Raw genomic sequence first — 25,340 nt, forward strand, 5'->3', positions numbered from 1 at the left:
CGAAATTCGTACATTTTACAGAAAATTGGGAAGGGTTGGTAGGTATGCATGAACAATCTTTCTTTTGATTTGTTTATGCCTATGTAGCCAGACCACCCATTTACACAACAGAGACCCAAAAGGTCCTTTCTCTACTTAGTAGGTATGTATGACTAATCGATACAGAATCTAGCCCTTTCGGTCTTTGTAGTGCCAATATAACAAGCCTTCTTTCTCGTGCATAGTCATGCTGTGCCTAGGAGTGCCTTCTTTAGCTGTAACATGTAATTCACCTAGGCTGATGCCATTCTTTTGCTCGGATGCCAGTGACTCTGTCCACATGTAACAGCCGATCAAAGTTCTTTGAGGCCGGTGACAGTAACGACGCTGTCTTGCTTGCAAATGCATCAGCTGGCTCTCCCTGCAGGCGTTAACTTTCACACCCATGCTTTTTGATACACCCTCTTTGAGCTGGTCAGCTGGCAGGATTTCCTCAAACGCTTATTCATCGCTTGAGCCTAGCTCAGCTTCTGTTGCTGAGGCTAGCTCTTTTGCTACTTCTGCTGGGAGCGGCTCTTGCATTTTCAGAAAGAAGCGATGCAATTTGACGAGCTTGGAATTGCGTCAACGCCTGTACTGCGCTCCCTCCAAGTTTCAGTCCCTTCTCACGTGATAACTGATCCAACCGATTCGAAAAAGAGTAAGGTGACTGCAGCAACAAGAATTTGGTAACTGCAGCCTCGGTAACGAGCTCCCCAAACGGCCCACTGATTTTCACTTTTGCCATCGGCAGACACATGATGTGTTCTTCCACAACCTGCTTAATCCACGCTATTTCTCTGGTGAAGTCATCTACGGTCACGTAAGATGGATGGACAGTGTTTATGGTGGTGGCACTGTCTCGTAGCAACCAGCATGGTTTTCCATTAATATGCAGGTCGTGATATTGGCTTAAATGTTCCATGTACTTGTCTCTTTCATCCGTGTAGGAAAAAACTATGCTAGGCTTCCCACAGTTTGCAGCAATATGTCCGAGTTTGTAGATCTTATAGCAGTGGATTGGTCTAAAAGCTTCGAATTTCTTTTTCTGCTTTTTTTGTGCAGTTTCGTCATTTGATCTCCTCGCTCTTTTCCGACACCCTTTTCTCTGCGTCTACATGCTTCGGTCGTTTCCAGCGAAAATTGTTTCCAAGGTCCATTTCGATCGTCCAAACTTCCGTCCTCGACGCTCAGCTTTCTTTGCGTTGCGTACTCTTCGGCTAATTCGGCCACCCTTTCCACAGTGTCTACGTTTTCTCTGTCTTGCACACACAGCTTCAGAGATTGTGGTATAGTTTTGTAAAACTGCTCTAGACACACGCACTCAATAATCATGTCTCTGCTCTCGTACACCTCCATGCTTTTCAACCACTCGACAGCAGAAAGACAGCAACCTCGGTGGCCATATACTTGAAGTGATGTTCATCTTCTCGAAAGTCTATTCAAAATTTCTTGGGAACAACCCTATGTCGTTCCTGACTTCAAATGGCCTTTACAGCCTGTCCATGCGGTATGATTCTGCCACACTTGATCATTCCAGAGACCCTTCACTCACTCGAGACAACTCCAAATGTTTACTTTCAAGGTCAAGTTGCATTTTTTAAAACTTGCTATCTCTCTCACGATCCTCTCTGTCCTGTTCTCTCTCTCTGTCCCGTTTCTCTCTTTTCCTAAAAAGTTCTAACCCAATTCAAATGTCCTCCTTACTGGCTTGTTCAGAAATTAGCTTTAATATTTCCGATTTCATTATTTCTTTGTATACTTCTAGGCCCTATTCCTCACTGACAACCAACAATTCATCTCTCAGCAGTGTCCTCAAATCTATGATTACTGCTTTACTGCCTTCGTCCTGCTTGCTAAATATAACTAGATAAACACAACCTAGCCAACAATAAACAATCCAGTTTCCCTACTGTTGTAAACTGAACAACCACGAAATTAAGCCTAGAGAGTCAAAGCAAAAACCAAGCACTCGCCGCCGACACAGCACCACGTCGCAAAGTATATCCCACCGCTGCCACTAGTTGTAAGAGTTGGGGTTGGACATGTCAAAAGGGGTAGCTGGTCCATGCCACCATCCGACTCATCCACACTAAGGACGTTGTTGAAGGGAAGAATGTGTTCTCATCGAGGACAAGGAGTAATGGATTTATTTACAACATCTACATGAAGAGTGGAGAATGTTACATCTCATCAGTTTAGCATGACTGAAAATGAAGCACACCGAGGTGTCAAAAACGGCTGTTTAAAGCTCCCTCTGTCCTCCCTAGATCCCCAGGCCAGAGAAATTGCTGCCCAACCTTCATCCAATCAGGGCATCCAGGGTCGTCGAAGGACCCGCGTTGAGGGCAAGGGTTCACAAAATCACTCCTGCGCCTTTGTTCACTGTACAGACAGAAAGGAGGGGAGCTTCATAGACAGGAATTGTCACGCTTGGCTCAGGCTGGCACGTCTTGGTTCCTGGAATGAACCAGCAATTAGCTGGAACATATGCCAAACGATCGTGGTGGTTACTGGAGTCTGTGAGAAAACATCGCAGAACACCCTTTCCCAGGAGTTTCTTGCTCCCATTGGTCTGTGATGGCGACAGTGAACCAACAAACCACACTCGATCCGCCAAAGGTGTCTCACCTTGCTGGCACCACAAGGCTGTCCAAGGGGGACGCATTGCCAGCTTCACGAAGCGATTTGTTGCGGTGTCACTATTCCTGCTGGTTGATCACAACACAGTACCACAAAAGGTGCTGAAGTCACCCTTGAAACAAAATGTTTTTTTTTTTTTTAATTTAGACAGAGCCAAGTACTCATACTAAATTATCTCTTCGACATTTCCGTGTACAGCCAGTTCTGTTAAGCAGTTTTTCCCAAACATAAACACTCTGCTACATTACATTCGCTTGTGCATTTAACAAGTCTATACAGCGGGCGTTGTCCTCTTTGCTCTTTTGCTATAATATTTATTATCCTTTGCTATATTATTTATTATCCTGCCATTTGACATAAATATGGGAGTGTCCTTACTGTTGCCGACAGTTCAGCTGACTCTTGCTCTGAAAATAGAGGCGGGTGGTAGCCATGCCAGGTTGGCTTTATTGCCATCTATCAAACCCCGTTAGTAAAGGACCACCACCAGTTAGGGGGTGACATGGCCGGCCAACTACAGCTCCTGTGTAAGAAAAGAAGGGGGTCTCCATAAGACTTATGCAGTCAGGGCTCCAGCCCCTACTAACTCCTCACCTGATGGGCACTCTCCGTTGCTGACAGGTCGTCCACCAGCTCCAGCTGCAGCGAGCCACTCACCAATGGCACCTGCAGAGATGCAGCATTCAGTGAGTTGCAACTGTGGTTGCGGGTGTTTTGACAGACAGTAGGGTGTATTCATGAGTCAAAGCCTAGACAAGCAGTGGCTATGCAGGGTAGAAAAGAAACCCACTTTACAGGGATATAATGACAGGCAATGTTTTGAAAAAGATGTACTGTAATTTCTTGAGGATTTCTATGGCTGACATTTCCTTCACATCCTTGTTTTGAACATTCATTTACATTCACTTTAGAAGCCTGCTATGCTCTCTACTTTGTCAATCTCTACAAGCTTTGGCCAAACTTTCAGTACTGGGAAATTTAAAAGCATTCAGTGCAAATAAATGTTAAAATTAAGACCCATGTTGCAACAAGTGGTGCCTGCTTTGCACCTCCATAGAAATGGCTTCCTCATACTAATGGAAGGTTATGGAACATATAATCAACAGGACGGAAAAATAAATGCAGGAATGGCTCTCCATTGCACCATGACATGCTTGGAGTAGCAAAACATGCCAGGAAGTGACATGTAGGCACTATGTTTTCATTAGATGCTTCCAAACTTTATATGACTGCAACAAAGTTTTAAACATGGATTAGTGGTGTATGGCCTCTGAGACATTCTGCTGCTGCGACAGCATGGGCCAGCATATAGTCTTGAAGGTCATTCCTTTGATACATAGGAATGTCATATCTTGTATTCTGAAACGTAGAACACACTGTGCACAATCTAAAATGCATGAAAAAAGCCAAGTTCATTCTTTCAATTGAATTCAGAGCATCAAAGGTGCGGACAGGTAGTGACAAGCCAGCTCTAAAACACCTACATGTTGCTGTCCGCTCACATAACACAAAAAAGTGGGTGCCAGAAACCAGACGAAACAAAATTTCCAGCATTTTTGGACACCACTGATGTCATTGGTTGTGGTCAGCAAGTTGCTTTGCTATTAACACAGCCCACAGAAGTCACATAACAGCCACGACAAACCAAAGACAATTCATCTGCTTAATTAACAAGCTTGTTTGTCAGTTCTTATAGGGAACAAGAATATGGTTTAATGGCACACCCAGCAAAGTGCATGTACGTGAGTTTTGCATGGATGCCACAAGGTGGCACTATTACAAGGCTAAGGCTATTAGTACTGCATCCCTTGTTTTGCCACTGCCAATTGGCCAGTCACCAAGAATTCCCCCCCCCCCCCCAAATGATCCATGCCATGACGAGTGGATGCATAGAGGAGATGAAGCAATCAGTCACAATCTCCACACATGCTAGTGATCAACGAGGATGCATTTTGTATTTTTTGTTGTTTGACTAAGAAGCTTTTTAGCAGTTCAGAAAAGGAAATGCCTAGAGGTATGTTTTCAGATGCAACAACCACTGGGAGTTCTGGAAAGAAATTTATGGAATACTTATGTCACTGGAACCAAGCTCCAGTGACTTTAGCTAAGGTAGCCTGTCGATACTTTGGCCACCTGGGCTGAAAGGTATCATGATATCATGAGAGGCACATGACCGCTTGATACTGTGCTAGCATGAATGTGACCAAGGGTTTTTTTGATGTCCCTAGTAGCTCAGTCAAGTGCTTCGGTGATCAGGCCAAGGACCGTGCAGTTGGCCAGCACCTTCAGCAAGGTTCAACAGGGTGTCCCAGCTCACTTTGGCCAGAGTTTAAAAATATGCAAATGCTATGTAGCTGGACAGAACAAAGATAATGTTTGTTGTCGCTTGGAGATACTCAAACAATTATTTTTCATCTGCCTAATTAGATGATCAGTTTTAATTAATCAACTTCTCAAATATTATAATTAGATGAAAAGTGTCAATGAGAAAATTGTAGAGCAACACGAAAAGCTCCCAATACAGCTTTCTGTTCCTCAATACTTGCTACACAAAGGTGTTTTTGCGAGTGTGAAAGAAGCCCGCGAATACACACAAAGTGCCTCAAGCAGCCAGTCGCGCTGCAATTTTGCGTGCATTTGTGGGCTTCTTTCACACTAAGAAAAACACTTTTATGTAGCACGTATTGAGGAATAGAAAGTTGTATCAGGAATTTTTCATGTCGCTCTACAATTTTCTCAACATTTTTCATGTAATTTTAATATTTGAGGAGTTGATGAATTATTTATGACTAATCTAATTACCCGGAATGAAAAATACAGTTTGAATATCTCCAAGCGACAGCAAACAAAATGACCTTTGTTCTGTCCAGTTACATGGCACTTGCACATTTTTAAACTCTGGCTAAAGTTAGCTGGGATGCTCTGTATATTGAGTGCTTACATTGACAGGTTGGCTTCAAGAGAAGCGCATCTTGATAGCGAAGGTGTGTTGACACAGATCTTACAAAAGATTACCAGCTTTTGGAGGGGTACTGAGATTATATTTTTGTACCATTAATTTTTTTAAACGTTAAATCAAGGCCCAAGGTTTTTAAACTCTAGAAGAAATAGTGACAAGCATCAAAATGCCATAAACAATTTATTATTGTAACGGAGATACGAAAGGCAGGGATAAAGAAGGGAGGACAAAGAGAAGGAAGAGCTTTGGAGGTCGGACTGCATTACCACCATCGTCCATCTCCCATGAATAAAACCATTTCGTCACAACTATTCGTAACAGTTGTGGTGGAAGGTGCTGGGTAATCGACACCTGAAGACGGAGGCTGAACCACAAGTTCTTCGACAGAGCCTTCGCTTTGCCGGACTTCTACTGAAGCCACCAGGGTTGAACATGGCCAACGATGCAGACAAACAATGGCCCATTCTAACCGCTGTGCCGGCCAGTTCCATACAACAACAAAGAGATGCGCTTCCCTTTCTTGGAAGACCAGACAAAGACGTTGAGGAATGGCTCATAGATTATCAACGGGTGAGCGCTGCCAACAAGTGGAACAGCGCTTCTCAGCTTTCAAACATCGTGTTCCTTCTTAACGGATACTGCAATAGTGTGCTAGTGTGCTTCGACAATCACAAGAAAACGTTAACAACTTAGGGCAGGTTTTTTTCCGAAATCAAAGAATGATTCTGTGATTTCATGACGAAAAAGGGCAGAACAGACACTACTGGAATGCACGCAAGTGCCAGGTGAAACCTGCATGACTGACATTGAGGCTGTAATAAAACTGTAGGATGATGGACTCTGGAATGTCTGAGGAAGACAAAGTCGGGCACATCCTAAAAGGTGTCACCTAGGAAGCTTACTGCTTCCTCATCGCAAAAGACACCCTGGCTTCCATTGCCAACATCATTCGGGACTGTCGCACTTTCAAATAACTTAAGACAAGGCGCATCACGCCGAAGTTTGGCAGGTTAGCCAATGTGGTGACAGTTGCAAGCATAGATAGCAACCAGTTGCTCGATCTTGCATCAATGATCCAACAAATAGTTTGCCTGCACATGCGAGTGACACACCCAAGCAAGCATAGCTCCCGCTTGCCATTAGACTTTGAGCCAAACATTGCATTCTTGTCCTCGTATCCTGGGGCGAGGGGCATTAAGGATTATGAGCTCTCACCTCAACCACAGGCACGTCTCTAGGACAGGGTTCCTACTTATGACGCTTGGCCCCCCCCCCATAACAAATAACAAGAACAGCCGTACTTTTACCTGCAATACTCTGACTTATGATGTCAGGCCATGACAAGAACAGCACCGACCCTACCACCCTATGACCGGTACAATGGATTCCAACGAGCAGCAGAGACATGTTAACCACCTGACAACAAACTTTCTCGTTGCCCACAATGGCCTAGCATTCATTTTGAGGAACATGCTGTGCACCGCAACCCTCCCATGTGCTACAACTGCGGTTCCACAGGCTGTATAGCTCGGTATTGTAAGCAACGCCGTCAATCATCACCAATGTCCTTGCCACATGGAAGCCATACTTCATATGACTTGTGGACGACTGATTTGATTCCAAGGAAGTGTTTCTCGCACAAGACCAGACATCGCGTTCTGCCAGCATCCCAGCGGAGTTTGACAGTACCCCGTTGCTCTTCGTCCCTTGGTGCCGTTCATCCTCACTGCCGCTGGGAAATAGCATCTGTGGCCAATGGATGTGAGGTCACTAGATGGTCTTTGCAAGGAATACCTCTGCCTGTTGTGACGTTCAAAAGCAAAGTGACTGTGTTGATTGACAGAATACCGACCATGGTGATAGTTTATACTGGGGTGACTGTGTCAGTGATGAGCCTCGCTTTCAAGAACTGTCTAGGACATAAGGTTCTGTTTTCTTGGAACGACGCTATTACCTTTCGTGGAGTAGGCAGCGAGCGGCTTTATCCACTTGGTGTTTGTGCTGTGAGTGTTTTGTTGGCTGGGAAATTGTTTGTCGGAATTCCTTGTTCTTTCTCGTTGTTCACATGACGTAATTCTTGGTATCACTTTCTTGAACAATGCAACACTTCTGTGGACTGTGGTAGTGGAAAAATACCATTGAACAAGTTATTTATACCAGCACTTTCCGAACAAAGCCCGCATGGCGAAGACAGGGACACACTCAGTGTTCTTGATAAAGTGATTGCACCATTATGGTAGCTAACGCCTGTTCGTGTATCTTCAACTACCACTGACACTTGTGTTGACCTTGAAGATAGGCCTCTCAGCATAAACTGTGCTAAAAAATGTACTTGTGCCCTGCTCTGTCGTACGCATGACGAAAGCAGTTGCCACATTATGGGCGCTGAACTGTTTCACCGCGCCGGTTGTCCTTCCTCATGGTATGAAAATTGCTCTCTTCGATGAAGCCTCATGCAGTTCAATAGCGGCACTAATTGCGGGCCTCATTACAGCTTGCTCTCCTTGCGATAATTGCCATTCTGAAGAGCTAATGCTTGGTATGATTAGCAAGGCTCTCTGTACATCGGAACGGCAAGCACTAGCAGAGGTCCTTTGCAGGCATGTTGCTGCATTCTACTTCACACATGGACATGCAGCACTTCATTTACCATAGTTCCATGCTCGCCACAGAATAAATACCAGCTCAACAAACCCCATCCGCCAGAAGCCCTACCAAGTGTCATCGTCCAAGCACAGAGTTATTGCAGAACAAGTCAAGGAGATGATGAACAAAGGTGTCATTCAAGGGTCGTCTAGCCCATGACACCCCCCCCCTACAGCACCAGCATTGCTGGTTTGAAAAAAAAAAAGAAAAAGAAAAAAAAAGGGCTCATGGAGATTCTGTTTGGATTACAGACGTCTAAACACAGTGACGAAAAAGGATGTCGATCTGCTACCACAAATCGATGACATCACTGATTGCTTACATGCTGCTTTTTATTGCTGAACACTTGATTTGCGATCAGGCTACTGGCAAGTATCTATGGATAACACCTGATAAAATACCTGATGAAATACCTGATGCCAAGGAAAAGACTGCTTCAGTGAGTCCAGATGGCCTATTCGAATTTAATGTTGTGCCTTATGGCCTTTGCAATGCTCCTGTCACCTTCGAAAGATTTATGGACGCAGTACTATATGGCCTAAAGTGGAAGATATGCATGTGTTACCTTGATGATGTCGTAACCTTTCGCAGTACGTTTGAAGAACATAACGACCACATCAGCCTTGTTTTCGACTGCACTGCAAAAACTGGACTGGTTCTGAACTAAAAAAATATGACAGTTCGGTGAACGTTAAACACTGGTCCTGGGACACTTAGTCGACAAGGATGGCATCAGACCCAATCCTTGTAAGATTGAAGCAGTCAGCTCCTTAAACCCAGCACAGTCAGCATGAGAACTTCATTCATCAATTTGCCTATGTTCGCATTTTCATCGTTTTGTTGGCTAGTTTGCTGACATCATTTACCATTGATAAGTATTCTGTGGCAAAAATGCGGTCTATCATTGGACATCAGAGCGTGACGCATCATTCTCTCAAGTGAAGTTTATACTAACGTCAGCACCCAGGGTGTCTACCAAGTTGACATCTCCAAATGCCTTGAGTTTTCCAGGTATTCCCCGAGTGGCTTTGCGAGATTCCCTGAGTGATGCAGAACTATGTTTTATGTCAAGATGAGCTGAAACCATATCGCCCGATGCTGTTACTCTCCAGTAAGCATATGAAAAAAAAAAGACTGCTTAATCCAATTTGAATACTAAGGAGTAGTGTTTATGTTATTCAAAAAGAGAATAGAAGGAAGGGGTCAGTAAAATGCACAACAAATAAAATGTCTTCGAAAAAAATTGCAAATCGAGTCGGACATTCTCAAATACGAATAAAAAAGGAGATGCATACAAAAGCAAATATTTTCGAATATGAGCTATTTCTATTAACTGATAGCAAGCTCAGTGGTATGAGGCCCAAACTTTGTCACAATTGAGATTCTCTATCAACAGCTCGTAAGTAAACCTCAACTGACCTGACAAAACAAAAACATTTGTTTTTTTAAACACAACACAGAGGCATCGTGCGCGGGCCTCAGTGTTGTGTTTCACTGCTTTAAAGAGTTTATTTTGGTTTGGATGAGGGACACTTGCATCTCGGCATCTGCCAACACCTGTTTTTTTTTTTGCTCAAGCTCCTTCAAAACGGCGGCAGCACGCTTCCTTTCCCGTTCATTCCTCAATGCATAGGTCCTTTCTGTTCTTGCACTCCCTTCTGCCACTCGTTCGCCCCATGGACAATTTGAAACATCTTCTTGGTCAGTTGCACAGTCCACGTCCGAGTTTGCAAACTCCTTAGGGGCCGCGAAAATGTACGAAAAATCGGCCTGTTGGAAAAAAATAAATGCATGTGATTTACTGCCCTTAAGGGCTCAAACCTCCACAGGCACATTCGAAAATGCTCTAACTGCCGGTTGGTACACGTATGAGGCATATCGGTGCTTGTACTGTGACAGGAAATACCGGGTGCACGCATGTATAATTAAAGGGGTGGAGACATAAAAGTTTTTGTTCATGTGTTCTTCAATTCAAGCGTTGCGTACTGCTTCAGGAAGCACGATACACACTGCAGGATTCATATATACCCGAAAAATAATTTAATAATAGCATTATTATACCGAGCGATTTTGGTTTCGGTTTCTGGACTCCGGGTGATGGTATGACATCATAGGAGAGGAAACGCAACACGGCTTGGTCATGTGGGTCACAAAAATAGTGACGGAAAACTATGCTGCGTCGTCTGCTCGCACATACACATGCTCTACCAGCAGAGGTAAAAAACTGGCGATTCGAAGTGCATGTTGCGATTATTATAATTATTGCGAAGAGCGACAACAACGGTAAGAAAATATTGCGGCTTGTGAGAGTTGGTGATTCATTCGGAAGCGCCGTAAGCTTTAGCTTTGAAGTGAACCGGAAAAGGCCTAGCGACGATATCTGCGGCGCCGAACGATCAGAGGCGGTGAGGATGCCGTCAGTGCCAGAGTGACCACTCATCGGTCGCCGCTTTGCCGTACGGCTGCCACATAAATAGATCCCGGGCCCGTCCTCTCTACATCAAGGAAATCTCGCCATTCGCGAGCAAAACCGCCGTCGCACGGCGGCCTGCAAACGGCGTGCGGCGAGTTTCCGTACCCGTAATGTGGACGGGCCTTCACAAGGCCAAGCAAACGAGAGACCGCTCCGAGCTGCCGAACTATGCGACTATGCGAGGAGCAAAGCGGACAACACGAACGCCGCATATCCTAGTCCCTTTCGGAGTCGGCCAGCTAGTGCTACACTCAACATGTAAAGGCCCGTCCGCATGCAGTTTGCCGTTTGCAGGCCGCCGTGCGGTGTTCATGTTGTCCACTTCTCTCCTACTGTGTCCATGTCTGCATGCCTTACCCCTTCTTTGCATTAAGAAAGGGTTTCTATATGCCTGTAGCTCGGTCATAGTGGAGGCTATGCTCGGTCGCTCGGCTCAGCAGGCTCCGTAATCGGCATTTCATCGCTACTCATCATATGTCACATTTTTGTGCTAGTGTGCTATGACGTCAATATTTTCATTTCACCGCTGTGACGTCATAACTGCCGCGCTAGCGATGGGTCTCGACCACGAGAAGGCGCTTTTAATGACTATTTAGAGCTGAATTAAAATTATTTTGAAATATTTGCAGCGCCCAATACCTCGTTGTGGGTGTCCTTGCATACGAAAGCAGCCTACAACATACCTTTATAGCCTCAACATTTGGTGTCCCAACCATTTTATGGAATACATACTGTGTCCCGTGGCAATAGCCCCTTGCCGCGCTTGTTATGCTTCACTGCAGTACTTTTGCGTATGCTTTACCAAGTAACGTTTCTGTACAGAGGCGAAGCTGACTTTTGGAAACCGGCATTATGCAACACACCAGGCTTTCCAAGCTTCTAATCCTATTGCGGGGACAGCAAAGGCGGAGTCCGTGCCATTGCTGACAGCAGTGAATTCTTTCAATAAAAAAACATGGCACCCAACGGCAAGAAGCTTCATAGCGAACATCGAAGCAGCTAGGCCTATTGTTGCTGCAGGGATGGCTATGGCTGCCAGCAGATCTGCAAGCAAGCGCCGGTTTCAGGCGGCGAGGTAATCAAAATGGCAGCAGTGGTGGCTTTGATTAATACCGTTTCGGACCGGTCAAGGTAAAATGTCTGGAAAATAGGACGGTGAAGAGTTCTTGCGTGCGAAATTCCAGACGTTCTGATACGTCAATTCTATGGGGTACGTGGTGGTGCCGCGAAGTCGTCCAAATTATCGGGAATCCTGAAAGTCGGTCGTTGACTGTACACTGGCAACACCTCCAGCCGACGACAGGACGTCAAAGATGATTCATTATGATTCCTGTCTGTTACTCGAGCCAGCATTACCGTGACTTTCGAACCTTTCAATAAAATTACAGCTAATTTTCCCTGACAGAGGAACAAATTCCGTTTTTCCTGAGTTTTTCCAGACTACTCAAGATCCCTGAGAATTCCCGGTTTACTCGGTTGGTAGACACCCTGGGACCCCTGTTGCGTCACTTCGATCTATCATGCTCGACTGATGTTCACACTGGCATTTGTGGAATCGGAATAAGTGCGGAGCCTGTAGAACGTCACAGTGGCACAGAACATGCGCCACTGTGACGTATAAGTCAGCTTTTGTCTAAGCAAACCTGAGCGCAATTATGCAGTTACGGAACAGAAATGCCTGGCAGCTGTTTTCACCATACAAAAGTATTGCTGTTGTCTTTATGGTAGACCATACAAGATAATCAGTGGCCATCATTCTTTATGCTGGCTGGTCGGTTTGCGTGATCCCTCTAGTCGCCTCGTCTGCTGGGTGCTGCGCCTTCAGGAATACGACTTTATGGTGTGTCAAGTACATTCTTTATTTTGGGAAATTCTCGGCGCACGCACACACATGCAGTCTGCGTTCCGTTCGCCACACCGCATGCTGCCGAGCCAATAGATAGGTCTATAGAAGAATGCAAATTGTTATAGATATTATAATAAGTCGGCTCGTTTTTATTGAAGAGACATGTACCCATGTTTACTAAAATGCTCTCTATCAATCGACCTCTCGTGGTGTCGCATTGCGAGTCTCTCCACACCGTGTGGTGAGCCTTAAAATCTCCCACGAGAATGTAAGGCTCGGGAAGCTGGACAGTAAGGTTATAAAAGTCTGTTTTTTCGAGATGATGGTTTGGGGGTATATAAATGGAACCATACAGTGATTAATTTACTAAAAAGAATGGCCCGAACTGACACTGTCTTAAGGGGCGTCTGAAGGGCGACGTGTCGGCAAGCTACAGACTTGTCGGCTACTATTGCTACACCACCAGAGGCGTTAGCCTCGTTGTGGTACTTTCGAAATATGAAGTTTTTGCGAAGACAATTAGTTTTTGTAGGTTTCAGACGTGTCTCTTAAACACACAGCAACTTTGGACTGTGTTTGTGTAGTAGTTCTGTAATGTCGTCAATGTTATGAAGAAGTCCTCTAGCCTTCTATTGTGTCTCCATGATGATAAATGTGTTTTAAGAGATGGAAATTAGCTCACGGGCCCTTTCCAGGCGGCGTGACGCGAGTTTTGTCTTTTTTGGAGCGATCGAAAGAGGCTCGCCGCTCCTTAGGCGCTGGTGACGCCGTATGTGGTGATTCACGCCAAACAGAGCGCTCTTCCGAGCGCTCTGTTTGGCGTGAAGGCCTCGGCACGCTGGACAGGACCTTTGAGGCCACCTGCCTGGAGGTGGATGGCCCCTTCTGCTTGGGTGGCGGAGCAGCACTAGCTGCAGCCGCCGGCGGAGGGGACAGATGGCATCACCGCCGGCTCACTGCATGTGGGCCGGACAGCTGCTGGGAGCCATTGTGGCACCACCCCCTCACGCACCACTTCAGCAAAGCTGTTTGCTGGCAGGTATGACAGCTGCCTGCGAGCCTCCTTAAATGTTGTATTTTCCTTTACTTTGATTGTGACGATTTCATTTTCTTTTTTCCATGATGGGCAGGATCACGAGTATGCGGCATGCTCGCCATCATAGTTGACACACTGTGGGGTGTTCTGGCAGGTTTCAGAGGAGTGTTCATTTTCACTACACTTGGCACAAGTCAGTCGGCCTCGACAGTTCTGTGAACTATGGCCGAACCTTTGACACTTGAAGCATCTCAGAGGATTTAGCCCATATGGCCTAACACAAATCTTGAGGTACCCGGTCTCGGTGGTCTCAGGCAAAACACTAGAACTGAAAGTAAGTATTAGATGTTTGGTCTGAATTTCTTTTCCTTCCCGCCTCATCTTAATTTGTTTTGACACTGATGACGTTCTGATCCCTCCAGCGCTCCAGGAGTTCAGCTTCTGATAGCTCCAGCAAATCAGCATCGGAGACAACAACACAGGTGGTATTCATGGTACGATGTGGGGTAACTGTCACTGGAACATCCCCAAAGGACACTAGATTAGGTAGTTTTTCATGCTGTTTCCGGTGGCGGAGCTCCAGTAGCAGATCGCCACTTGCCATTTTCGATGACTTGTAACCTGGTCCAAAGCCTTCAGTCAGAGATTTCGAGACAAGAAAGGGTGAGATCATTCTCACTATCTTTCCAGATTGATCAGAGTGGCCGACGTGAAAGCAGGGAAAGTTGTGTGTTCAGTTGCCTGAAAATTGAAAGACTTGTGCACCCTCGTTTAGGAGGATGATCAGGAAGTGGGGGAAAAGAAGTTTCCATGAATAAACATAAAAATATGGCAACAGTGCCGACCGCACCACCACGGAGCCCAACGAGGGGACGCGGCAGAGCTTGCATAGAAGTCTGCACGACGCCAGTCGTACGCCGTCACTACAACCAAATATGGTGTGCCCAAGGTTGGATAGCCACACAGGGTTAACCTTTGCCGCCAAGGAGGAAGGAAATAAATGGAAGAGAGAAGGAGACAGGAAAGGCCAAAAAGTGGGAGAGAGAGACGAATATTTGAGAAGAGAGAGATAGGAAAAGGCGACTGCCAGTTTCCTCCAGGTGGGTCAGTCTGGAGGTGCCGTCTATGTGAAGCAGAGGCCAAAGGGGTGTATTGCCTCCGCCGGGGGGCCTTAAAGGTCCAAACACCCAGCATTGACTCAACCCCCAGGATCCCCCTTTCCCCAGACACAGCTAAGCTGCACACAGCTACATGTGGGAGGGTCCAACCCTCGTGTGCTCGGATACGTGGTGTCGCCACACACCAAACGCCTGTTGACGCAGACGCCCCTGCGGGGTGGAAACACTACGTGTTAACCGATATGTACGCAATAAGCTGGTATGGTTTATGTAGATACAAAATGTATTATGTTCAATGGTCACTAAGTTGCGGATTTGGCTTTACTACTTTAGGACAAAACTACTGTTTAAGCGGGTACAGTTTAACAAGGTTTTATTTCTGTACTTAGTGGAGGGTGAAATTTCACTCTTGCTTTGATTTTAACCACCAATCAGATAACTTCCATTTGGTTATTTCTACTCGCTTAAAATCTATTTTTTCCTCCACTGTCCCTAGACCCAAATGCATTGAAAAAGTCCACCCCGCTGCTTTGAGCTGCAGGGTGAAGCCCTTTACAGAAAAGTATCAAGTGTTCAGCTGTTTGCTCTTCCTCTCCACAAGCACCGCATAGCAAGCTGGCGGCTTCAATGTGTGCCCAGAATTATATGCTGCATGATCTGCTTTGTTTTGAAGATGTGGCCTAGTTGAAATGTTCAAGTGAGGGAGAGCATAGCGCATACACTTTAGGCAAGCTTTCCACTTCATGCTTCTTGCTCCTTGACCTCATTATTATTGCGACAACAAATAACCATCAAGTGAACACTGATCATGTGTGTTTATATATATTATAGGGTTTTACGTGCCAAAACCACTTTCTGATTATGAAGCACGCCGTAGTGGAGGACTCCGGAAATTTCGACCACCTGGGGTTCTTTAACGTGCACCTAAATCTAAGTACACGGGCGTTTTCGCATTTCGCCCCCATCGAAATGCGGCCGCCGTGGCCGGGATTCGATCCCGCGACCTTGTGCTCAGCAGCCCAACACCATAGCCACTGAGCAACCACGGCGGGTCTCATGTGTCTTTAGGCCTGTTACACAGCGATTTAGTCAGTAAGTGGACATTTACTGCAATTTACACTGTCCATAAGACTACAAGACTATGAGCTTTACTTCATGTAATAGTTGAATACTTTGCTATCTCTATCAATCTCTCTATATCTCTTTTGGGCAAAACTGCACCTTATTTTGGTGACTTTGGACCGTATGTTCTCCCAAATAGTGTGTTTTTTCCCAACATGCATGAATGAGATTTTACTTATGTGGGTAAATCGAGGATAATTCATATCTACTCACGGTGTTTATTCTGTAAATAAATATAAATAATTCCCATTATTTATTGCATCAACTTGCCAAATAGTAGTGCTTTGCATCTATGGGGTGTTTGTGAGAATTTGCGAATCCATTGTAAAATGGAAACTACTGCAATTATTCATTGTATCAAAGCAACAATGAATAATTGCAGTAGTTTCGTTACAGCGCTGTCAGGTGTCTCAGTCATGTCAGTTAAGCTTGACTGCCAAAGAGAACACGGTCAATGAGAGGACCACAGCATTCAGATCTGGTATGCAGAATTTGCGTATGAAAAGGCACACCTCTTGTTTGGGCAGGGCTGCCTGGCGAAGCACCTGGGCACTGAATCCACGCACCTTGGCTGTCACCGTGAGTATGCCTACCTTCCCGAGGGGCCGCAACACCTGGAAGTCTGTGCCAAGGCGAATGTAAACCTCACCATTCTGCACAATGCTTATGCATGCTTTATATTGTGTTCATCTGGTGTGGTTGCAGATGATTGCTCTTATGCAAACGGTTGCGCTCGTGCAAACAACCTGGCCTCCCACAAATTTCAGCAGCACTGTGATTGCGGACAATTTAAACAAGCGGATATCAACACCTGTTTATGGGTCATCGTAAGTGCAAAAGAATGAGGTATCATGATGAAGTTAGAAAATTTGCAGGCACAACTATGAAATCAGCTAGCACAAGATAGGAGTAACTGGAGATCACTGGGAGAGGCTATTGTCCCGCAGTTGGCATAAAAATAGGCTGATGACGATCTTGAGCAATACTACTGTCATTTTAATGCATCATAGTTGTCAAACAAGTTGCTTTTAAAGCAGTGAAATGGCCACCTATTATTCCAGCTAACTTCAAGCATATGTGCATGCAGCAATCCGTTGACATGCTTAGGCTTCATTGGATGATTACTTTTAAAGATACTTTCACTTCTGTGACATTTTATGTGTCTAGTACTGGATACATCAACAGACAATAGCATTCCCCCCTCAGTGCCAAGAATGCCATCACACGTAGTCGCCAAGGCATCTGATGCTAGTCATGCGAAACAATTACACAGTTCACGCTCTCGGATGAGGCTGTTGTAAATGTCTATTTTCAACATACAGTATTGGTAGAGCACACTAGAATGGGGAGGGGGTCCACAGGAGGCAGTGGCAGATTGAGCAAGTGAACCCAGAAAGTTGAAAATTTGCGGTGGTGGGTGTTGTCATCAATGATGACACAAACTATGGTGCTGCGCATGCTTGTTTTGAACTAAAAGAAATGTGCTCCATCAGAATGCTTGAATAGCTCAAAGCACCAACACTCAAAAGGCAAAAATCAGTGTAGCCAGAACAGTTCATGACACCATTCTATTCGCATTGGTAGCAATCTTTGAAAATTATTTCCTGTCATAAGAACATAAAACCACAGGAGCAAGGACTGCATCCCAGGTAAGACACGAATATGGCAAGCATTTTTATTCTCAAATGACAGTAAACATAGGGATCTTTCATAAACCATAGCATCTCCGAGCATTAAAACACACCAATAAAATTTGTTGTAGAGGCTTGTAGATTGCTGTAAATTAGCCCTTCAAACTCTAGGAGTTGAGCAATAAACTAAAAGGGCTGTAGCAATTTTAGAATGAGTACCCTCTCGTGGAGCTAAAGGAGAGTTTGAACAAACCCTTAGAAGTGCGGCGGTATCCAGCCGAGCCATCCACATGGCTGGTGACGTCTCTGTGGCTGTCTAGTTGGGCTAGCCTGTAGTCCGACAGCTCCCACAACACGTCCAGTGAGCTGACATTGGCCAGTCGATGACCACCGGCTTCTCGCACGACGAGTTCCAGCTCAATGGGACCCCCATAGCTCACAACCTGTCACAACATATTGCACTAGGTTCTTCATACTGCAGGAATGCGCACGCTCAAGTGCCTTGCAGCGGCACATACCTGGTTATTAGATGCAGATGAACTGAGTCGAAGTTCCACTGATGAGGGTGTCACACATGCAAACCTGCAGAGGCTTCTGCTTAGACATGCCATGATGAATGGACAGAGAACTGGGACAAGCAAAGAAAACAATTCACCAAGGCCTGAATGAATTGAAACACCAGTAAGAGCACACAAAGAGTGCTTGTCATGGCATGCTACTAAAATTTCACAGCTAAACAGTGTTTGCCGAGACAAGGAGACAAGCATGCAGATATTTAATACATAATGTCAAAAGTTGTTATGTGTGTCTTGTTATGAAATCAACGGAGCATTTGTCTTTTTTAGGGTGACGGCAGTTAAGTGCTTGAAATTTGGTTTGCCTTGTCCATCCATTCCGTTACACCGACGACTAGCTTGTTGTTATTGGCGACACATAGTGATAATTTCTGTCGTCATTAAGCCACCTCGTCATCGCCCCCAGTGTTGGTACTGCTGCAGCATCAAGAAAAAGAAGAGTTTTCGATAACCACCTATCATTGGGATTTGAGCCAATGGCAGTGAAGCCATTTGCATTTGGAAGTCAAGTGCCCTAACCACTGAGCTACTGCACAACAAGTGCTGGGCTATTAGTGGAAGGCATTATTCTACACACAGGCTCTGTGAGAAGTGGCAGCTGGCATCTATTTTGGAGGCCAGAACATGCATTGGTGTAGCGGACGAGGATTACATTATGTCGTATTGCATAGGAATTGTTCTTGACATGACAGCGGTGTGTTTACGTGCAATTCTCTGTTGCCATGCTCGTGAAAACAATGTCGGTGGCACAGAGGAGGCGTACATGACAATGACAGTGAAACATGGCACATACCCAACATAAAGGATATGCTGAGAATAAAGTGGTTGCTGAAAAACAATGTCAACAGCAACAATGCAGTGACAAAACCCCACTGTATACACAGGATTCACAGCTGCCAAGTGCTCTACAGAGCAACACCGCAAATCTACAGAGAAAATTAAATCTGTCAAATCTCGTAGATGGCATTAAATTATTTCACTTGTGATAACAGTTGCAGTAGAAGTTTTGGCCTCAAACCCAGTCAGGAATCTTAAAACGAGTCATCGAACTGAAAAAGCATGCAGCCTTTAAAAGGTCCCCGGAAACATTTTGGATAAAAGATGAGTGGGGTACAACTACAGTAAAACATTAGTGCCACAGTTTAAGTGAAGCGTATCATATTAAAAAGCTACAAACAGTTACAAGTTACCCTCTTCCTTAGCCATGCTTTTTCCCCTCAACTTGTTTGCCGAGTGATTGGGGCTAAGCTCCACCTTCACTGGCTCTGCGTCATGATGTAACGTTGTGTCATCAACTTCCAGTTGTCTTGAAGCGAGCGCATGATGCCTATCCAACCTCTCCACTAGCCGCCTGGTCGTCGATCCCCTACGAGAGCTATGCAAGTAGCATGCATCCTATTGCAGTGCAGAGTGTGTCCGGTATTCCGATAACCAGAGGCGAGCTGGGTGTTTTGACAGATGGGTGGAGGCGTAAACTAAAGCTCCTCCAAACTACTGCGGCTGGGATGAAGGGACTTAGCGCAAACGCGAGCGGTCTCCACGGTGTAGCCAACTGGTGACGCAGAGCTTAACCAGCCAAACACTGAGCTAGTATTGCTGTAAACAAGTGTAAACATTTCAAACATTTAAATAAACAATGTGTTCACAATGACACACCTGCTAAAAATTTACACCAGCAACAAAGTACAACACACTTGGTTAATGCTATGTTAGCTCTGTGTTTGTCTGGTTGAGCTCTGTGCCACCAGGTGGCTGCGCCGTGCAGGCTGCTAACATTTGCACCTCTGCTCAGCCAGTAAAACGTCCAGGCCCAGTTCGCTCCCTCTTGCGCTTACTCAAATACCGGATATGCTAAATCTCTCTATTGTGGTAGCAATCCTCCAGTGTGAAGTGATGGCCGCAACCACGTAGATGCTGGTGCTGACCGGATACTGACAACCCAATGTGCTGCAGCCACACTCATCAGTGGCATGTTGCCTTGCAGAGGGATGCAATGTGGTAACTTGACATGTCGCGAATTGCTAGGTTTGCAGCCCACAATGTAACAATGTAACAAGGGCAATTCATGGTCCTTGAAAAAGAAACCTCAAGAGTAACACTGACCACGCAGCTCATGTCAACAAGAACATTGTAACACAAGCAGACGACACTTGTTTGCAGTGGAAGTGCTAGAATTTAGTGATAAATTGCTCTTCTGTATTCTCTTTCTGTTACTCTTTCATTTTTAGAAGCAAGTTAAACAACATTCTAACTCTTATGGACAGCATTTGTTCACCACAAATAAAAATTATCGATCACGCGACCTTGGTAGCCAATCGGATAGCTTGAACAACTAACTATGTCAACCGGGAGGGGGTGGCTGAAAACATGGGAGAGTGGCACCGCTGCAATCACTAGTGATGCACATTTTGAAAACCTCCTAAATTACATGTTTTACGTGAGAAACACAGGGATGGCAGGAGATGGAAATTCAAGATGATGAGCAAAACGACAGCAAGTTAAATGCAATAGCCAATGTTTTGACAAGTGGACTTTCTTTTTTCAAGGCGACATATGCTTTCCTCGGCACAGTATATATAGGCAGGCTTTTTCTAAAGGGGATAGGCGGTAAAGCAGGTGGGTGTGGCAATGACCGAAGGTGTGTTCTCAGGGAGGGCGAAGAATTGAGAACAAAGGAGTGCTATGCACAAGGCCAACCAACCAGGTCATAACTTTGATGTACTTACAGTCTTACAGTCAATCTTAGTCAAATTTCCGTTCTGAACGAGAAAGAAAATACAGAGAATTCGGTATGCTAAATTTCAAGCTATAGGCAATAACACTTAGTTTAGTAGCTTAGCGATTTCTTTTCCTCCCTTTTTTCCTTTCTTTTTTCTTTTATCTATATATTTATTCCATTTCAGTAATTTTTTATTATTATTATTTTTTTCATGAGCAGCGCTTTCTGCCACTCCTTTTATTATCTCTTTCAGAGACACGATAGCCCACGACCTCCAGTGAAGCAGATAAAGGAGGGGTGCTGTGCAGATGGCCGTATCACCGACCTTGTGCACAGCACTCCTTTATTCAGAATGCTACACCCTCGCTGCTAACACCTTCGGTTGTTGCTGCACCCACCTGCCTTACAACCCCCTCCACCCCCCCCCCACACCCTCCCGTTTAGAAGAACCCTACCTATATATATTGTGCCAAAGAAAGCCTATGTTGCCTTCAAAAAGACAAGTCCACTTGTCGAAATGTTGGCTACCGATTTCACCTTGTTCTCGTTTTTCTCAACGCTTTATGTGGAGCGCTCATATGCATCACTTAATGATCACAAGGACCTACCATAATAATTCAGTAAGCTTGTACAAGATCATCAAAATCATTTCAGGGTCCCTTCAATAAAGCGACTGCCTCATCACCTGCAGCCTAAATATTGATTTACAAGAAAACTGGATTTAAAAATTGTGTAAAGAGATGAAGTTTGAAGTTCATCTCGAATGACATGATGCAATCACATTGGGCAGGTAGGTACTCCTACTAAATGAAAACAATGAAATGTGGTTGTCTTAAACAAGACAAACGAAAATAAACCTCATGAACCAAGATTATCGAATCCATTATTTTAAATAGTGAAATGTAGAACTTCCTCAGAGCAAAAACAAAAAAAAGCATAATTTTTTTACTCAGCAGCTGCACACAATACGTTGCATAAAGCTATGCATTTAACTGAATAAATATATCTCCATTGTACAGAGGGAGTAAGAGTGGTAAGGAATATCTATCTGTGTAATTCAAATTACATAACATACATTACTATGTCATAGAAAATGTGAGTTGCCTACATCCCAAAGGACAAGTCAGAACTTTATCCGATTCACACTGTTATTTTTTTACTATCATGTAAATATATTACTGTTTAAAATATTATAATACATTTTTTTCAGATTCTTACTTTAAATTAATAGGTTTTTGTTTGAGAACAAGCCAACCTCCAGAAAGTGTGTTATAGCCTCTGTGTCCTTCTCCTGTACCCCGTAGTACGTTGAAGTGGTCTGCTCCAGAAGAGTCATAGAAGATGATGAGGGATAAGAAGAGGAGGAAGAAGATACAAGGGCGGAGAAGATTAAAATGGGGAATGACACCCGTCTCTTTACACATGGGTCTAAGCGAATCACTTTAGGAACGTTACAGTTTGGCACAGCCATCGAAGCAAACGTGTGTTTGACTTTCTTTGTTGACTCAAAGTCACGAACGGGCATATCCTTTAGCTGTTACTAAGTGCAAGGTGAGCCAGCGAAAGACCTTGCCTGGGACGTCACAATGGCCAACCTCGTCGAAGTGACACTGGAAGGAGCTTCTACGAGCCGCGAAGAACTTCTGCAGACGGGATCTGTTAAAAGTGGGCCTGCAGCTGCAGGAGCTTGTGGACTTGGTCCTAGAGCCTTCACATTGACATACCGTTAAGCATGAAACATCGGCAGAGGCGAGCCTTATTTTGAATGTCATCGAGCAACAGCAACGACAGATGATGCATCAGAGTCAACTTCTATCAACTCTGCTCAGGTTGGATAACCTCGAACAGAACGTTGTAGAACCGGATATATTCGTCGAAAGCTTTGCGAGTGCCAACTAGTACTGGCTTTGGTTTTACGAATATGCATGTGAGAAGAATGGGCGGCTCTTTGATGATGAGAAGATTCAGAATATGTGTTGCTACCTCGGTGCCACCACTAGAAAGTGGTATGACATGCAGTTTTTGGATAAGCTACCAGCTCGCTGGAGCAATTGGAAAAGAAATCTTTTGGCGGCTTTCCGTCAAAACCCTGTTGAAAGTTGGGATGCAGCCCTACGCTTTACATACCGATGTGGTTCTTTACTAGAGTACTTACTCGAAAAATGCCGTTTGTTGTATGAAGCGGAACCTAAGCTCATATCACTGGCCGTTACAGTTTCAATTACACAAGGGCCATCTGTAAATGTACGAAACCAAGTTCAGATAAAAGCACCAGTGACATTTGAAGACCTTTCGCAGTGCATGCAATTCTTGTTATCAACAATGGAATCGACGAAAGAACTAGAGGCCTGCAGAACAAGAAATATTCCTAATTCAAGTGAACTGAATGCAAAAGATGGGTATACCGCCTATCAACGAAGGGTTCCTCCACTCAGCCCAACACATAACCTAAAAGAAAGTTCGTATCCCCTTACCACTTGTGTCGAGGGGAGTAGTCAACATGCCACACTAAAGGATCCGACTATGTGTCAATTGTTGCCACAGAAACAAGTCAGTGTCGATGAAAAGCCTCAAATGTATGATACCGTGTACATAGTGTCCACTTGCTTGCGTCGCGTCCCTGTCAAGGTCGATGGCACTGAAATGAAAGCACTTCGACACAGTGGAGCCTCTGTGTCCATAATAAATAAGAGTATAGTGCACGTCAGCCGCCTGCATAGTAGCAGGGTCCTGCATGTTAAGACATACAATGGGACTGTGAGCTCACATAATGAGTGGGCGAGTGTTCTTGAATTTAAAGGTCACAGCATTCAGACAAACGTATTAGTGTTGCCAGATGTAAGTTGTGACTTTCTGTTGTGCCGTCCTGATAGGAAAATGTTAAAGATGAACATCTACTGGGATGACAAAGTCTTGATTGAAGAAAACTTAACAAGAACAAGCTAGAGGTATCTGAACACCTAAAACAAATTTGCTGTGAGGATGACATAAAAACACCATTCCTAGAGTTTTTCTGCAAAGGGAACTACCCACCAGCGATAAAATCTCATGCGGCTCCTTTCGACCTCGCAGCGAAAGCAGTGGTTAGAAGAACTCCATATGATATGTCATGAGAAAAGAAGATATGGTTGAAAGCAGACCTACAAGCGATGGTGAATGCTGGCATCATTCGACCGTCGGTGTCACCATTTGCACTTTGTTACTATCACGTAAATATATTACTGTTTAAAATATTATAATACATTTTTTTCAGTTTCTTACTTTAAATTAAGTTTTTGTTTGAAAACATGCCAACCCCCAGAAAGTGCATTATAGTCTCGGTGTTCTTGTCCGGGACTCCGTAGTATGTGAATCTGATTATTTAAGGAAGAAATAGGCAACGGAAAATAAGACGACGGTCTTCACTGTAGAAGAATGCTGCTGTCAAGAAAATGAGTTCAGAGCCAAAGGAATAGCTAAAGTCTGCCATCTTCTTTTCTTTTTCTTTGCAGGTAAAAAAAATACACAAATATAAGACATGTGCAAGTCCAAAACAAAGTAACACTGGGAAAGTTAGGAATGGCTAAGTATGATGTCATCGCACCAAGAGTAAAAAGAAAGCTGCATTGCAAAGTGCATCACATTTATTGTCCTGTAACATATACACAATCTTATTACTTTTCAGCAATCAACGAATTCTGTCTATTGAAAATTTAGTTTCAGCACATTTCTAGCACCATAAGCATCATTAAAAGCGTACAGCAAACATAAAATAAAATAAAATAAACAGGGTCCTTTAAGAGCATTCTTAAGAGGTGAACGGCGAAAGCGTACTCTTCCTCCTCTTATCATTCGCCTCTTTCTCTTTGCCTCTTCTCTTTTAGTCATTACTGCTCACTACTAAGCATTTTTAGTCATTTGTTATCAACTGTGGTCATTACAAGCCATCGTTAGACACGTTGGTTATACCATGTCATTAGTAGTCATTTCAGTCATTATTAGCCATTACTAAGTATATTTAGTCATTTCTAATCAACTGCAGTCGTTACAAGTTGTTGTAAGACATATTAGTCATTTCATAGTCATTAGTAGTCATTACAAGTCACTTCAGTCATTATTAGTCATTACTGCTCAATAGTAAGCATTTTTAGTCATTTGTAATCAACTGTGGTCATTACAAGCCATCGTTAGGCATATTGGTCATTTCGGATTCATTAGCAGGCCCGGGTGTCTACCAAGTTGACATTTCCAATTTCCCTGAGTTTTTCAGGTTTTCCCTGAGTGCCTTTGCAAAATTAGTGACACAGAACTTCGTTTTATGTCAAGACGGGTTGACACCATGTCGCCTGATGCTGCCACTCTCTAGTAAGCATGTTAAAAATTTTTTTCAAAACCCCACTTTGTAGCAATTGCTACGAAAGGGTGGATGTCCGATTTTCCCTTTATTAATCCCCACTTAATACAGTTTGAATAGAGGGACTAATGTTTATATTATTCAAAAGGAAAACGGAAGGGTGGGGTTAGTAGAATGCACAGCAAATAAATATCTAAATAAACATCACTTACTATAAAATA

The 25,340-nt window shown here is 44.3% G+C and overlaps 1 protein-coding gene across 4 annotated transcripts in view; it reads right to left on the reverse strand.

Annotated features, from left to right (window-relative positions):
* Positions 1-2,768: 2,768 nt before the first annotated feature.
* Positions 2,769-25,340, reverse strand: part of LOC142559716 (nuclear pore membrane glycoprotein 210-like) — a 248,521-nt gene continuing 225,949 nt past the window's right edge. For all 4 annotated transcript variants that reach the window (XM_075671288.1, XM_075671289.1, XM_075671286.1 and 1 more), the window contains 5 exons: positions 18,011-18,074; positions 17,746-17,935; positions 16,374-16,483; positions 3,256-3,327; positions 2,769-3,184 (listed from right to left, as the gene is read on the reverse strand). In XM_075671288.1, coding sequence (XP_075527403.1) covers positions 3,176-3,184; positions 3,256-3,327; positions 16,374-16,483; positions 17,746-17,935; positions 18,011-18,074 — 445 coding nt within the window. In that variant the 3' untranslated portion in view covers positions 2,769-3,175. The remainder of the gene's footprint in view (positions 3,185-3,255; positions 3,328-16,373; positions 16,484-17,745; positions 17,936-18,010; positions 18,075-25,340) is intronic.

Source organism: Dermacentor variabilis, chromosome 10 (assembly GCF_050947875.1).
Source record: "Dermacentor variabilis isolate Ectoservices chromosome 10, ASM5094787v1, whole genome shotgun sequence".
In the NCBI taxonomy this organism is placed as follows: domain Eukaryota; kingdom Metazoa; phylum Arthropoda; class Arachnida; order Ixodida; family Ixodidae; genus Dermacentor; species Dermacentor variabilis.